Raw genomic sequence first — 16002 nt, 5'->3', positions numbered from 1 at the left:
CTATCTATCTATCTATCTATATATAAGTCCTGCACTGAATTTTAGCTTTAAATTTTTAACTGAGAACTTTAAAGTAACTGAGAGAGTGGTTCAAACTACACCACCCAGAATTAAAATACAGTTGAATTACTGCCTTTCTTGTGCTGTTTTATCATAAACTGATTATTATAACAGTCGTGAAGGAGGATTTAATTAGTTGAACTGCTTTTAAAGGGTGAAACAATAAGAAATGTCTGTCCTCATCTCACTGAAGCCACTGACTTTTTGGAGCTTGTCAGATTTGAACCAATGTCACTCATCTACAAAAGTTGACAGGGTCCTTAACTACTAGTCCTAATATTTAATCTATCATTAGAGCTCCAACAGAAACCAAGATAAACTGCATCTGTGTGTCCAGCTGTAATTGTAATCAGATTTACTGTTTGTGATACAGTGCTGCGCCCAAAAACACAGAGAGGGCATCCTCTGCAGAACCTGACACAGCGGCCAGGTTATATACTCACTGTGTACAAAACCCCCGCTGCTGCAGCACAGCAGAGGCACATGTTTATTGATGTGTCTGGTTTCCCCTGAGTACACAGTATGGTGGAGGGAAACAACCCGTATACAGAGAGCTGGCAGAGCAGAGAGCAGATGAGCAAACCAGCACAGAGATTATGGGCTGCTGGGTTTACCTTTACATAAGTGGGCACCACAAACAGACGAGAGAGATATTGTTTAATTCATTATCAGATCATCTGTGTGGGAAGGTTATATGGATAAAAATAATTTCCATGTAATGTTAAAGTATAAAGTTAAAGAAGAAACTGTGGTCCAGGTAACTATAGTAACTCATAGCTGATTTTATGATAAAAGGTCACGAGCTGCAATGTGTTGCATGGACATTTTGTATGAAATGTGGCCTTGTATAACTGTAGATGAAGCTGTGTGCAACTGCGCTTGACCTGCATGCTTTGTCACTGAAGGGAAGGAAACATAATGAATGCTTAAATTCATGTACTTAGGTTCAAAAAGAAGGACATTATCAGAGAACTGGACGATCTTTTACAACATATGCACTTAGTCTAAGTCTTAGTAAATGTTATTATCCGCCTGGGGGTAATTTGTTTTACAGCCAGCGGAAAAACAACACAAAAACAAACAAACAAAAATGCCTAGAACTGCCAGGAAAATGCCAGGATCAACACGTGATGTAGTTTTGATCGAGGCACCATGCTGCTCATTGGGGTTGCTTCTAGCGCCGTGCCCTTTCAGGCTGAACGCAGCGCATCTCTTCTGAATAAACAACGGTTCAGAGGTTAATCTTCCCCATGCATTGGATCCAGATTAACTTCTTATCTTTCAGCTCAATCAGTCAAATGAAGCAAACTCATTGGTGTGACCTTGCGCACACAAATGCAAGTGTCCTTTGTCATCTGAAATCCTGTCATGTTTCCTGGCTCAGTGGCCTTTACAGAAACAAGAGCCCCGGATACCTATTATGTATGCGAAATAGTTGCCCATTACTTTCCTCACATCTTGTCTGAGCTTGCGATGACACCGATGTGATATCCAAATTTACAGGGAATGTCAGTGGATCGCCAAAGCTCTTTTAATTTATCCTGAAGGTATAGTTTGAAGAATTGTTGTACATTTGATTGCAGTCAACACGTGTTGAGAGTTCACAAAAGAGTAATAACCTTGCAGAAAGACACATAGACTAGGGTTCATTATCTTGGCACCGTGAATGCATCTAAAGATTCATAGCCACCAATCAGTTAGCTGCAGATAACTATCCATCTGATATCATCCAAACCATTAAAAACATTTTCTTTGGAAGCTGCAGTGACTGAAGGTATGGCCTTATTGTATCTCAAATATGGGGGATGTTCTGCAGACACTATTTTGTTTTCAGTCAGAAAGCCTCGCTGTCTTCAAAACTACGCGAATTGTAATGTTTTCGGTAAAGTTTTATTGAGCGCACTGTGCATGCCAGGATTATTGACTCGAGGAAGACACGTGTGCATTCGGTGCCTCTGTCCCTGCGCACTGGAGGCTCTCCCCTCGCCACTCCTCTGTGTTCAGCTGCTCAGCGCTCACACCTGAAGTGACGGAGCGGGAGGGAAGCTCGGAGCTGTGAGCGCACGGAGCTGCTCAGTCTCCTTTCAACGCGCCTCGTAATCGCAGGGCACGTTTGGAGAACAAGGGTGGAGGGACACATCCACGGGGAGAGGAATGCGCGCAGGTGACAAGCTGTGGACGTTTTCACACATACCAGCCGTGCAGGGAATTCCACCTCTTCACTGGGAGATGCGTTTATAGAAATCACTGGCATTTTTGAAACACTGCACATCTTCTCCGACGCCTGCGGTTTGTCACAGCACCATGCGAGCTGGAGAGACGCGCCCTGTGCCATGCTGAACAACTGTCCGACTCTCCTGCTGGCTCTGACCGCGGTGGCCGCGCTTCTCCTGCGATGCCAGTGCTGGAGCGACGAGGACCTCCTCCTGCCGCCCATCAACTCCTCCAACAGGTTCCTGGCCAACCTGGAGGTGGACGTGCGCTTCTCCAAGAGGTCCGTGGAGGAGAGCGAAGCCTCGCCCGACACCTCACCCCTGCAGACTATGTCCCAGTGCAACGTGAGCGTCCAGAGACTCCTGCCTACCTCGCTGGTGGCCCGCTGGGACAGCAGCTTCGGCTTCCAGTGTGACGTCCTCATCTACACCACCAACAACCACGGCAGGGCTTTCTTCTCCGCGTCTTTCAATCGGGCCATCTCACCCGTCGTCATCGAGCACCTCGGGGTCACCGGGGGTCAGCAGGAGTTGCGCCTGTGCGTGGGTTGCGGGATGTCCCGGTACCGGAGGTTCGGTCAGGGCAGGTCGAGGGGCCAGCAGACTGGGGATCAGGTCACTTTCTGCTGCGTGGATTTCAGCCTCGACGAACTGAAGGGGGACAAAAGTTGGAGGCTGAACAGAAAGCCCATCGAGTCGACACTTGTGGCTTGTTTCATGACTTTGGTCATCATTGTGTGGAGTGTTGCTGCTCTCATATGGCCAGTGCCGATCATTGCAGGATTTCTGCCTAATGGGATGGAGCAGAGGAGACCGAGATAACTGAAATAATCTTCATCATCATTATAGCCTGTGCTGCCTATACTATAATTGTAGCCATTCAGTTGTTCTGGAGGTTTGGAGAACTTTTTTGATCAAATGCTTTAGCTCCTTGGGTGTTCCTTGACCCTTAGATCTCCTCCTCATTAGAGCAACCAAGGTAAAGTATATGAAGGATTAATATACTAGCCAATAGTAATCTATACCGGGACCAACAACACCAGTGTGTTTTGTAAACCCTTGTAGGCCTTCCTATAGATCATGTCAGCGTAAACTGTGCAAACTTTCTCTTTAAACAGTGTTTGTATAGTTTTTAACCTTTTTAGAGCGTTTTTTGCCTTATCACACATGTAGGACTTTTGCACTGACAACTGAACTTTAAAGTGTGCCGTCACATAATCTATAACCTATAGTCATGCTCATAACTGTCATAGTTTTTCCAATAACTCATGAAAATAGATGTTGTTTATTGACATAGAGAGGGTTTGGATTCCTATATTGTCAGATTTCTAATGTCAAGTTTAATATATGTGTTTATTTGTATTATTGTTCAAACCGTTAAAATGAAAATAAAACTGAATATAGGCGATACTGGAATCTGTCTGACCCTGTTGTCTGCAGCTGAAATCAGTTTACATCAGACTTAGTCTACTGTGTTTCACTTTGCAAAGCGAGCAAATTGAGAACATGACATCATGTGTCAAAGTGTCCGACCATGCCCCCTTGAATAAATACGTAGTAAAAGATCTAATTCAGTTTTAACAATTTCAGGAATTACTTGAGATTATTTTTTTCAGAAACATATGCATGGAATCATTTTCAGAAAAATGTACACAACATAAAATTCATTCAATAAGGTTGGAATCAACGGCAGTTTATTCATAGTCATTGTATGGCAAATTTTGCAAAATCCATAGAAACACACAGGTTATTGTTCTGCCCATCCTCTTTTTTCCTTAAGGATTTACAGAATCAGTCTTCGCCGCCCGTGTGGCTCTCTTTAGTTTTACTAAGGACTCACCCTTATTGAAATCACATACTGTAACGTGTTCTGCTAGTATGTCATGCCCAGACAAGATCACAGACATTTAATCTGAGAACTTTTGACCTGTTGAGCTGACTGACCAGTTTGGGATGTTGAGAAACCCATGCTTGAACTCATGTTTGAACTCAAATTCAAACAAACAACAATTAGTCAGGATGTTTATATTTCGAAATATCACTGTAGACACCCCAGGGAACATTTAATGGATTCAGTGTTCAAATACGGTATATATATAAATATATATATATATATATATATATCTTATCAATTAAATAAGAAGTAAAGTTACTATATTAAAAAATATGTTTTGGCAAGTAGCCTAGCTATTAGCAAAAACCGTGCTATTTTCTAATATTGTATCTTATAATATTTAATTGGCTTGACTTTTAATCATAATTTAGATGTATTTTTCATTTAAAAAATGTACTTATCGCTTACATGTTGCACGAATTGGACTTTTAGCGGGTTTTTTTATTTTTAAGTCCTGCTGACCTCGTACCTGCCAAGATGGCCGCCCTGGCCACGCCCTAGTTTACCTGGCGTTTACGCTCCTTTTGAAGCGGACGCACTCGCAGTTCAGGAAGTGGATGAGTCGCTTCTCAACAGCTACGATCTGGGCATACTAGTAGGAAATGTGGCGCATGAAGAACCCAGATTTGGACGAGAGGAAACGACATACTTGTTGATCTCCTTTGCTTTCTCCCAGGATTACAGAGATACACTCTCACCGTAGGGCAGCATGTCCACATCAGTTGTTTGCTTGCTCGTTTTACTTCTTACACTCATCGTGTCCGTCGTGTCAGGTAAGACAGTTTTTAAATATTAACCAGCGTTAGTCGAGTTGGTGTCTAAATGTTGGCACTGTTTTAGTAAAAAAATAAACGCAGGAAGCACCGTGACCATCTTGGCATTATTATATTATTATATTGCTCGTGTCATAAAGTTTACTACCAATATAACTGTTGAGTAATTGTTGTGACCACCTAACTGGCTTTAATGAGTGTATGAGATAAAGTCCAATAGTCGGGTGATTGTGGACTGAATTGAGAGGTTTTCTCTTGTGGTTCAACTAAATCCTCCCAAGGAGATATGTCTGTATTTTGTCCACTCACCTAAAGACGTGATAGACATGAGAGTAGAGAAAGTATAGTGTAATACAGGATGTATGCGCGCCACCGGAGGCATGATTCAAGCAGCACATTAGATGCTGTTGTGAGCAGACATGGCTCTGTTTGTTCAGTAAAGGCCTGCTTACTCATAAAAGGAGGGAAGCCAAGCTGTCACCCTCCTCTTTTGACGCAGTTAGTCACTTAGCTTAGATGGCTGTTAATTTTTTTTTTTTTTTTTTATTCTGTTTTAGTCTCATAAATGTTCAGTGATATTTTCTAATATCATTCAGGAGTAGGCATGTGTATCCATTTACTCATCATCACCAAATCGCTTCCTCTAGGTCTCCCGAAGTACACCGTTACTCCTGGTCCTGGCACCACCCTCAACATCAGCAATAGCCAAGGCAAAGGATGCCAAGTGTGTAAAGGGTCAGGACGCACACGAGAATGTAGTACTTTTCTGTCATCGTATGGCAACACTCCTGTCACTGTGGAGTTTGAGTGCTCCAAACCTGAAGACGTATTCACTGTGGAAATTGCGAAAACGATAGGTAAGAGTCTCTGGGTGAGATAAAGAGGTAACATTTTAATCTTAAAAATTAGCCTGAACCAAAGCATTTATTTGTCGTAATGAATCGCTTTCTCCTCTCAGCATGCACAACTTCGTCGTGCAATGGCTCCATCAACCAGGCCGACACCAGCTCCCTCCCTTTGCTGAGGTTTAATCGCACCTTCACCTGGAATATAAAGGCCTCACCGCCAAAAGCCTTCAAAATAGACTTCGCCGAGTTGGGTCTGCAACAGATCGATCCGTCTGAGAGATGTCCAGACAAACACACCTACACCCTGAAGGCCTTGCAGGCTACGGGAAGCGTGACTTTAGGGAAATACTGCAAAACGGGCACAGTCACTCGTGCTCAGATACTGAATCAGGGCAGCCTCTCCTTGGATGTCCCAGCAGGGCAGACACTGCAAAGCGGCCAGTTTGCTGTGTCTGTGGGGGAAGAAATCAAATGTAAGTTAGCTTTAATTTCTTTCTGCACTCATTTGTGTTTTTTTGGATTCACCGGTTAATGTACCTTTTCCTCTCTCAGCCCTCGCCAGACTTTCAGTGTCCTCACCAAAAGGAGCCTCGTCCTCGGAGCTTCTCTCGGCGAACTACCCGGACAGTTTTCCTGATGATGACGTGATGGAGTGGTACTTTCGGATCCCGGATAAGCACGAGGCAGCTGTTGAGTTTCTAAAATCAACAGAGCCGCGTTGTTTGAAGAAGGAGGTGGCGGTGGAATACCACGGGAAAGATATACCGCCGTCAGTTCTGACACTGATGAATGTCCAGCCGAGCCAGATTAAGAGTAATTTCTTACTGACGCTGAGGAACTGTGAGATGGATATAAGCCCTGCTGGTTCTCCTCGGCTCTCCCTAAGACTGAAGGTGTCCGTACGTCCATTAGGTTTGTACACGATCCACTTTAATTTTATACAGTTTATTTGCAGTAGCTTTTGATCCATTACAATGTCTCAGGTATATTCTTCATATTTAGATTAGGACCAGAGTTTTAACTATGGTTCTGAAACTTAAGGAGATTTCTAAGAGGTTTGTATAGTTAAGAATATAGCAGTTGGAATTTAAAGCTGCTATACACCGATCAGACATAACATTATCACCACCTTCCTAACATTGTGTAGGTCTCCCTTGTGCCTCTGAACCAGTTGTGCCTCATCAGAGAATGGACATGGGCCTTCTGAGGGTGTCCAGTAGTGTCTGGTAACACAATGTTGTTAGTGGGGTTGAGGGGACGGGCCTCTGAGGATCATCCCACAGATAATTGATCGGTTTGGGATCTAGTGAATGCATCCTGCTGGGGATGGCTGCTGCCATCAAGGAGTGTCATTGCTATTGGGTGGGGGTGCCTGGTCTAGTCTAGGTGAGTTGTACATGAATGGCAGGTCCAAAAGTTTCCCAGCAGAACATTGAATTGTCAGAAGATGGTCAATGTTATTTACATCTCTTGTGGTTTTGGCTGATGTGTGAAAAATTATGGTTGTGGTGAATACCGGGCAGTGTTTTTACATCTTTATTTCACTTTTTTGTTTTATTTGCCACTGATTTTTATGCTTTGTCTCTGCTGTTATCTGTCTGTTTTGTTTGTTTGTTTTTAAACTAATTTGCTCTTAACCAATTGGATCCAAGATGGGCACAGCTAGTGACAAGTTCATAAACAAGAACTGAAGTGTCTGATTTTTGTTTCTAGAGGTGGTGGAGGCCCAAACAGAGCCAAAGAAATCTGAACGGTCAAATGAGATCAACCAGACGACGAAGAGAAACACTTCTCTATAGGAATGAAGACGATGTTTCATTTCAGCTGTAGTGCATTTGCCACTTTATTAAATTTCTTCTGCCCCCAAGTGGTATAAATCGATAAAGACTGCTACTTTCCAGAACCAACCAAGTATGAAGTTAGTTGCTTACTAGTACAAGTCAAAGCACAGAGTTTTTCTCATGTAGTCTGATGAGTATTTATTTTATTGTATGAAATTATACTTTCCATGCAACGGTTTTGCTGTTCAAGAACTAGTGTTGGTGATAAGTGAAGTCTCTTCTACATGTGTCAGCATGCAAGAGGATCGACATTTAGGCTGCACTTTCATGAGTCGGGAGTGAGATAAAACATTGCCCATGGCTGTGAGATGAGTAACACTGATGTGGGCCTGGTGGATGGGAACTCTCAGATTGCCTCATTTCTGAGTCATGAATGAAGGCAGAGATGCGTAACAGGAAACGATTTCCTTCATATACACACGTAGCACCATTCGCATTTGTGCGTCACACAGGAAAGACAAACAGAGAAAGAGATACGAGGTTTATGTTTCATTGTGCCGTTTTCTCTCTAGACTCGTGTGTAGTGGATCCCAGCAAAATAGAGGGCGTTTCCGTCCACATCGTTAAGTTGAGGCCGTCCTGCAAGATGACACTGAACTTCGAGGAGAGGGAGACGATCACAGTCACATCGGAAAGCGCGCTGTCTTTCCGGGACTGCCTTCCTCAGGATATACAAGTAACCGCCACAAGAGTCATAGGTAAATCCAGACTTGAGTGTTCAACTGGACACCCCTGGAAAATAATTAACTTTAACCTGTTTTTGTCTACATCACTATATGAAACCCCTATAATGTAGATTTCTGTAGTATCACTAAATAGTTCTTTTAGTGGTCACAACAGGGCTCATCGGCCTTATTTTTTGAACCCCTCTTGATCAAAATTACCTCCGTTTTCATGTCAGATTGTAGTCATCCCAAAGACTGCCCGGCGACTCCGGTCCGGCTGCTGGTGCCCAAGTTACCATCCTGCCTCCCCGCGACTCTCAGCAAAATAACCTGGACGCTCCGTCCTGCTCAGCACGGCACAGTCCAGCTGACCGCTCCCTCCGGTCCCCTCAAACAATCTCTACCCGGGCAACAGTGCAGGGACAGCGTCACCATCAACATTGCTGAAGGAGATGGGACTACGATTGGACAGTTCTGCCCTAAGGGAAACATAGAGAAAGTCCAAATCCACACCAATGTGTCCGTCACGTGGCAGCTCACCACGCAGGGTAGAACAACAGGGAGGACGTACATCAAGCATGTGCTGAATGCCAGTTTTGAAAAGGAGATATCAGGTGACAAACTTTCAGATAAATGAAATAACGAAGTAGGTGCATCTATGCTTTTTTTTTTTATGTGTATTTTTATTTTCTTTCCTAATTCCATTCAGAAAGATACATATTCACCGTGTCTCCAACGAAAGACGCCCCTGTCCTCGTGGCTACGCCCGGCTGGCCATCGGGCATGCAGCCTTACGACACCGTTTCCTGGATCGTCTCCGTCCCCCCAAAGATGGAGGCGCACCTCATGTTTGCCAACCTCAGCCAGCCCAAGTGCAGCCTCCGCCACACCAACATCAAGGTGCAGAGGATCGGCAGCCGCGAGGAGGACTACAGCCGCAGGGAGGATGAGGAGGCCGAGAACGAGATCACGGTCTCGGAGAACTTCTACCTTAACATGTCCAACTGTATGCCAGAAAAAAACGACTTCAGTGTGATCACCAAGATCACCCTGCAGAAGAGCAAAAGTAAGAGGACGCACTTCTTCTTTTTGTGACAGTCGCTTCTAAGATGAGATAGCAGTGGTACTTTATAGATGACGGTGATGCACAGTCTATTGTTGGGTGGTTGGACTGCAGTGACATTTAGTATTTGCGCTTCATGAATTTTTGTGCCAAATTTCCAAATTTCAGTTTGTCCGGTATGTTTAGCATTTGTGTTCAGTGCAAATTAGCTGGTGCTAGCATGCTACTGTACTAATCTAAGATAATGAACCATGGGTGTGTTTAGGAGGACTGGATATCAGATTGCACCTCAGTTTGCTCTGGCCATCATTCATAATGGCTGCCGTGTGTTTTCTGTGAATGGATGAGGCAGACCTTATGCATGCATTATCGGAAGTCAGTTGAGGTCAATGTGGCCGGGACACAGGTGTTCACACCTGCACTATAAAGCCGGGGACACACTACACAGCTTATTATGATCCTAACTATTAAAAACCATACAGTCTATGGCGCATAGAATAAGATTATGAGTTTCATGTCAGTCCGTCTTTAAATTTCTGTAATAACGTGGATATCTGATTTTGCGACAAATGGCAGCAGTCTGTGCAGGTCATCTTGAAAAATACTAAACATAGTGCTGTTGAAGCGTGGTATTCTATGCAGGATTAAATAAAGTATAAGCAAATAAATCTCATTTACAGTAAACAGTTGAGTTTTGCTAGCTAGCTCTTATAAAACGTGGTATAATATTTCAAATTTGTCATGAGACCATGGCAGAGTATATTAGACCCTGTCAGGTCGCCATATTATTAGCATTGCAGTGAACGCAACCCTGCATTCACTGCCCATGCCCACTGTCCCCAACGAGTGCAGACAGGTGCAGACTTTGCCCAACTGGGAACCGTGCATAAAATCTGGCAAAAGATTAAGCTGCCCACATGTGATCAGATCACCCAGGACACATGTTAATACAAAATATGAACAGGGCCTGTGGTGCATGCACCAAAAAAAAAAAAACCTCATACATGCGATGCCTCTTGTTTTGCATTCACCATGAGGCATAGCGCCCATCTCTTGTAAGCCCATAGTTAAGATTTTCAACATGATAGCGTTATCATTGTGAACTGTATTGCTTTTCTGATCATTAAGTTCCATAAATTGTTGCGCTATTCTTTCAGTGAACTAACTATTCTTAAATTATCCTGTTTTTTTTTTTTTTTTAAACCCTGTGTGTCAGATGTGTCCTTTACTATGTTATAATATCAGTTTAATATTAATATCTGTTTTGTAAAGTGAAGAGTAAATGAAAGATGGTGTTTCCTCCCATTCAGGTCGTCTTCTGACCATCATCCTGAGTGTGGTGGCTGCTCTACTGGTCATTTTTATCGTTGTGCTGGTGGCAGTCTGCGTGGTGGTCAGGTGAGCGAATCTGACTTTATTTTTGGTGTTTTTATCCTTTCTAAATTGCTCACTAAATTTACTGTGAGCCTCAAATGGCTTAAGTTTCACCCAGTTCTTTTTAAACTGTTCACCTGGATGAGACGTTATGTACAAAACTCTCTTTCTGGCCAAACAGGAAAAAGAAGAAGAATCTCGAGCATCAAGTGTCCATCTACAACCCAAATGGCACCGTCTTCTTGCCCGGACACAATGGATTCCCAGAGACACGCGAAGACGACGAGTCCCATGTGTATGCCTCCATTGAGGACACGCTGGTCTACACGCACCTCCTGAAGAAGGGACAGGAGATGGGCATCTACGAAGAGAACGACACGGATCGGCCCATCGCAGACTCACAGAAGCCGCCGGTTTCTAAACAGAGCGTCGCAGACGGCGCGGAGGTCGGGACGCACCTCCTGAAGAAGGGACAGGAGATGGGCATCTACGAAGAGAACGACACGGATCGGCCCATCGCAGACTCACAGAAGCCGCCGGTTTCTAAACAGAGCGTCGCAGACGGCGCGGAGGTCGGGACTTATCAGCCTTTCCGATTCTCATCTCAAGGTCCTCCGCTCCCCAACAGGCCTCCGAGCCACACTCTACCCATGGTGCAGAATGAAATTTACCAGACCGAGGGCCACGGCGAGCAGGAGCGTTCTCCAAATCTGGGGGCCCGGCTGGAGCCGGAGGGAGGGAACTGAGCAGAAGATTGCATTCAGCTTCCTGATTTTCTCTTGACCTACTTGAACTTCGTGGTATTCATTCCCTGGCGTCCGTGTGATTGCCTGCTGTTCGGCCTTGTAAGATGACTTTTTTTCCATCTTTGCCCTGACGTGAGGCACAGGAAATAACTCTGTTCAAACCTGCCTGCAGCTGTTACCCTGTTTGTGTCTTAGATGAAGGCGTCTTTGTTTCGAAAGCTGCTCTTAACCATTCCCTTTTATGCAAGTTACAGCCTCGCTTGTTGCTTTTGAGCATTGAGGAATTTTAATTTGAGATATTTTGTTCATGTGCATGAGTTTCTTTCCATTATATTGGAGAAAAAGAAAGATGTTATTGCATTTTTATAGCATCATTGGAACTTGAGGGCCTGAAATGCGGTGGATTGCATCGTGTGTACATATGCATGGAGGACTGTCTATTTCTATTATTTATCACAGGTTTTGCACGAGTTATCTCACTACGCTAAAAATAATTCTCATTCAGGGGCCAATACACTCCACTGCTAATAGCGCTTATGGTCTTAGAGTTGTTTTTATTTTTGTTACAGGGTTGAACAAAAATTTGGACAATACTTTGGAGAATCTGATGACTGATTGGCTACGAGCCTTGACCTTTTTGGGTCATCATCAGTGAGGATGATTAGACAGAGACCAAGTTCTAGCGGAGCGGGAGCAGTGACATGCAACACATTTCTACCATCTTTGAACTTTTATGTTTTTGATTGGTGAGAATCTGTTTTAGAAGTGTGATTTCACAGGTGTCGTCGGTGCTCATCACCTTTTAATGTAGTTGTAAAAAAGGCTTTGTTTGTTGAGGAGCCTGAACAAACTGATCTTAGAGCGTTAGGATATTTATCAAGTCATTTTTTTTCCTTTCTAAAGTGTTGTATTTTGCATTTTCTGGGATGGACACTTCCCAGCTTCAATCAGCCTTTGCCATTAGAGCCTCGCAGAATGTGCTGCGAGGGGAAAATTCTTCAGGACGACTTTATCTTGGAAATTCATGTCGCCGCCTCCTGCGGTTCAGAAAATGAGTAGCAGAGGGAGACAAAGACCAAAGTTGGCTGCAAACCCACACTCCCCCCCCCGACTCCCCCCGAGGAAATAAATTATCCACGGGTTCACTGTAGTTGTGAAGTTGTAAACTCGGAAGAGGACATGCTCTCTGAAAGCAGGGAACGTCCATGGAAACATCCAAACATGTTGATGTGATGTGAGCTTCACTGGAATGACTAAACTAAACTATGTCTCTTGTGCCAACACCAAAACTGATGGAATTGGGTATGTGGGCGGACAGACACGAAAAGTTAGTGCACTGAAGAGAAAATAAATGGGGAATGTAAACTAGTTTGTGTTTCACATGGAGATGTAAATATTCTTATTGGCACACCTGTGCTGGTGTGGTGTGCATACTTACATCAACAGGACAAACCCTAACGGTTTCAAATATGAGTTGAGCTTATCCCTGCGACTGAAAAGCCTTGTAAAGAAAGTTTTGATTGGTTCCACTCCACCCAGCTGAGCCTGTCAAATACAGAAACTGTGGGAAATGAAAGCAAGCATAAGCTAAGACAACTTGTTAATACTCATCATTGTGTCGGCCACGTTCTTTTTTTAGGAGTTCTTACATAATCATCTCTGATCCCTTTTCCACTTGAGCAATAAAACAATGAGTGTTACATAAGGAGACTTGGTTTATTAACATCATAGAAGTAAAAATGAAGCAGCATGACGTGACATTCACAATCAGAAATAAAGAGGATGCTACAGAAAAGTTATTCTTGGTTGTTCTTCAGTTATAAAAAAAAGGGGTGGTTCATGACAGTGATTATCAGATTAAAAACAAAAAGAACAAGCCATCCAGTGTTTACCTTTATGAATGCAATGCTGTATGAGGACACATATTTATTATTATTATTATTATTATTTATTGACTGTATAAGTTTAGCTGGAAGGAAACGATGTCCCAGACCCCATTGTGGAATAGTTTCTAATCTGAAATGACATCAGGAAGGCTTGCTCAAGAAAAGGTGAGCTGAAGAAGGATGCATCATTTTCAGGGCATTGCATAAGTGTACCTTTCAGCTTCCAAATGCTTTGCGCTTCTCAGCAAGCGGAGCAGAGCTCGTGTTCATGCAAGTGATTGTGTCGGAGGAGGAGGAGGAGGAGGCTCTCAGACGATGTTGAACTCGCACACAGAGGCCCTCTCGGCTCTGCAGTTCTCATCAAACCACTTTCCGTTGGCTGTGACGGAGAGGATGGCGCAGTTCTGGCTCCGCCCCCCGTCTGGCTGCAGGGTGATGTCCATCTCCCAGTTCTTGAAGCGCACTTTGGATTCCGACTGGTCCACCCAAATGCCTTCGGACACCATGTCGTTGATGCCCAGCCAGATGTGCTCCTCCTGGCCGATGCTCTGGCGTACGTAGCTGTGGAGCTGGTCGTTCTCGTCCCCCGTCAGAGGAGTGCACAGGCTGCCTCCTTTAGCGATGCAGTCTTCGCTGGCTGTGTGGAAGGGCTTCTTCACTGGATCAGCCAGGAAACACTTGCCGAGGACCTTTATTCCTTTCAGACAAACTTGAGTGCAAAATTAAGAGAGTGCGACTCAGAAATCATCTGAGAAAGATGTGTTTGACATATGACATGCAGCATGCAAGCACTTACATATACTTGGCACAACATTACAGAAAAATGTATGTCAATGATCTCTAATCTGAACGTGTTTCGCTAGAATGACAATGGAAAATACCTGTTTGTAAAGCCTGCTTCTCTTTTAACAGGATCACGTCCTGAGCAATGTCATCAATTTGTTTCTTTAACTCCTCAATGGCAGCATTGGTTGAAGCATTGGTTTCTGTTTAAAAAAAAAAAGGCACAAGTTGTTATCATTGTTTTTATCTGCATTATTGAGTTAATACCAGACCTTACCCTTCTTTTTTCTTCTCTGCTGAAGTGAGCTGTGTGCCACCAGGAGAAGGCAGAACACCACCCAAAATCCTCTGGCTTCCATCATTTTTGAGATTTTTAAATCCACCGTACAGAATCTGCTTCCGTGCAGCAACACAGAGAGCTCCGCACAGCTCCGAGCGTCAGCCAGACTGTTGTGTTTCACACTGAGTCACAGAGTTGAGTGAAGACATCTCAGAGAGAACAAATATGTTGCAGATGTCTAACAGACGTTTGTGTTGCTTTTGAAACCCTGTAAAGAATATGAATGGCGTGCGTTTCTTAGCCTTCAGACAAGCATGACCTGAGTTCCACATGTTTGTTGGTTACCAATAAATTACTGGACGGCCTCATCTGTCTCATGCGTGTGTGCGTTACTGTGTTCTGACATCTGGTTGGATTGAACATATCTTTGTCATTTAACACCAACGGCCACTATGGTACAAACATGTCTTAGTTGTTCGCTATTGTTACTTAAGGGCTGACTTTTGTTATTCTGTCACGGGGGCCTGTTGTGTTTCTGCTTCAACGGACCAGAAGTTGCATGTTTTGAAGTTTGGTCCAGAGCTTCCATCTGGATCTCCTCAGTGATCTGGAGGAGGTGCAACACGCATCTGGAAGAGAGTTGCATAATTAAAAGCAATATTAACATTTATTCATGTTTCATATGTTCTTCTTTTAACACTAGAGTTTCTGTTCTCAGCCGTCAAGGTTCAATAATATTCAGTGAACCCACGTTTCACACTGTAAGCACACATGTCTTATAGCAAAATGATGCATCAAAGTGATTCAATGCAAAACTCCTCTTGCAAACATGATCAAACACACACACTCGGTGCTATGCTAACTATTGGTTATAACTCATTTTATATATAGAAATACACTCACTTGACAGTTAATCAGGTACACTGAAAATAAACTACATCCCCCTTTATGACTGTTGTAATGGTCAATTTGTTTTACAATGGCTTCAGAAAGCTGTTACTTTAACTGTATGATCATTTTGGAGGATGCAGTTTGTTTATGCTGTCAGAATAAATAGAAACACATGTCGGTACAACGCAATACAGTTCAATAGTACTGCAAATCAAAGAGTTGAACCGCTGTCTCTGCTCTTTGCAGCAACAAAGACCCTGTCTCCATATATGGGATGCTAATACTTCAGATACTTGAACGCCCAGCTGTACTTATTCTAATTAATAACTTAGTCAAACTTAAACATGCCTTGAAGACATTTAGGTTTTGGATGATTGGCTGTAACTTTCTTTTACGATGTGTTGTAGAATTTACTGATATAACTGAGATTTCATTGGTCGACAATGATGACAATCCGTCTGTCTGGGCCAGATGCAACAAAACAGGCCCAAATAAAGACATTGTGTTTCACGCGGAGGATGAGGTTCTGATGCTGGAATGCAGTGTTGTTTCCATACATGATGCCATTCATGTGTATCCACAAAACATCCCAATAACCTAATAGCCTGTCTACATGATGTTTAGAAAAATGCTGATGGGCAGAAATATCCATTTTGGAGAGCAGTGGCTTTGTCCTTGGTTGTTC

General features: G+C 43.5%; 3 protein-coding genes across 4 annotated transcripts; 2 read left to right on the top strand and 1 right to left on the bottom strand.

Moving 5' to 3' along the window:
- The first annotated feature begins 1740 nt into the window (after nucleotides 1-1740).
- LOC125016738 (transmembrane protein 158) lies at nucleotides 1741-3689 on the top strand. Its single transcript, XM_047599405.1, has one exon. The coding sequence runs from the start codon at nucleotides 2394-2396 to the stop codon at nucleotides 3093-3095; it is 702 nt and encodes a 233-aa protein (XP_047455361.1). The 5' UTR covers nucleotides 1741-2393; the 3' UTR covers nucleotides 3096-3689.
- Nucleotides 3690-4699: 1010 nt separating this feature from the next.
- On the top strand, nucleotides 4700-13182 carry LOC125016728 (CUB domain-containing protein 1-like). Of its 2 annotated transcripts, XM_047599396.1 has the most exons (10): nucleotides 4700-4940; nucleotides 5588-5797; nucleotides 5899-6261; nucleotides 6341-6700; nucleotides 8142-8327; nucleotides 8531-8908; nucleotides 9004-9360; nucleotides 10668-10755; nucleotides 10913-11177; nucleotides 11304-13182. In XM_047599396.1, exons 1-10 carry the CDS (start codon nucleotides 4877-4879, stop codon nucleotides 11475-11477), a joined length of 2445 nt encoding a protein of 814 aa, XP_047455352.1. In that variant the 5' UTR covers nucleotides 4700-4876; the 3' UTR covers nucleotides 11478-13182. The 2 variants fall into 2 exon arrangements, with proteins under 2 accessions (XP_047455352.1, XP_047455351.1); XM_047599395.1 differs by having other exon boundaries at nucleotides 10913-13182.
- On the bottom strand, nucleotides 13175-15090 carry clec3ba (C-type lectin domain family 3, member Ba). The gene is made up of 3 exons (XM_047599410.1): nucleotides 14424-15090; nucleotides 14245-14349; nucleotides 13175-14072 (listed from the first exon to the last, which is right to left on the bottom strand). Exons 1-3 carry the CDS (start codon nucleotides 14506-14508, stop codon nucleotides 13672-13674), a joined length of 591 nt encoding a protein of 196 aa, XP_047455366.1. The 5' UTR covers nucleotides 14509-15090; the 3' UTR covers nucleotides 13175-13671.
- Between the last annotated feature and the right edge of the window lie 912 nt (nucleotides 15091-16002).

This window comes from Mugil cephalus, chromosome 11 (genome assembly GCF_022458985.1).
Source record: "Mugil cephalus isolate CIBA_MC_2020 chromosome 11, CIBA_Mcephalus_1.1, whole genome shotgun sequence".
Lineage (NCBI taxonomy): Eukaryota > Metazoa > Chordata > Actinopteri > Mugiliformes > Mugilidae > Mugil > Mugil cephalus.
The sequence above is the reverse complement of the archived record's forward strand: the minus strand, read 5'-3'. Positions and strand labels throughout refer to the sequence as shown.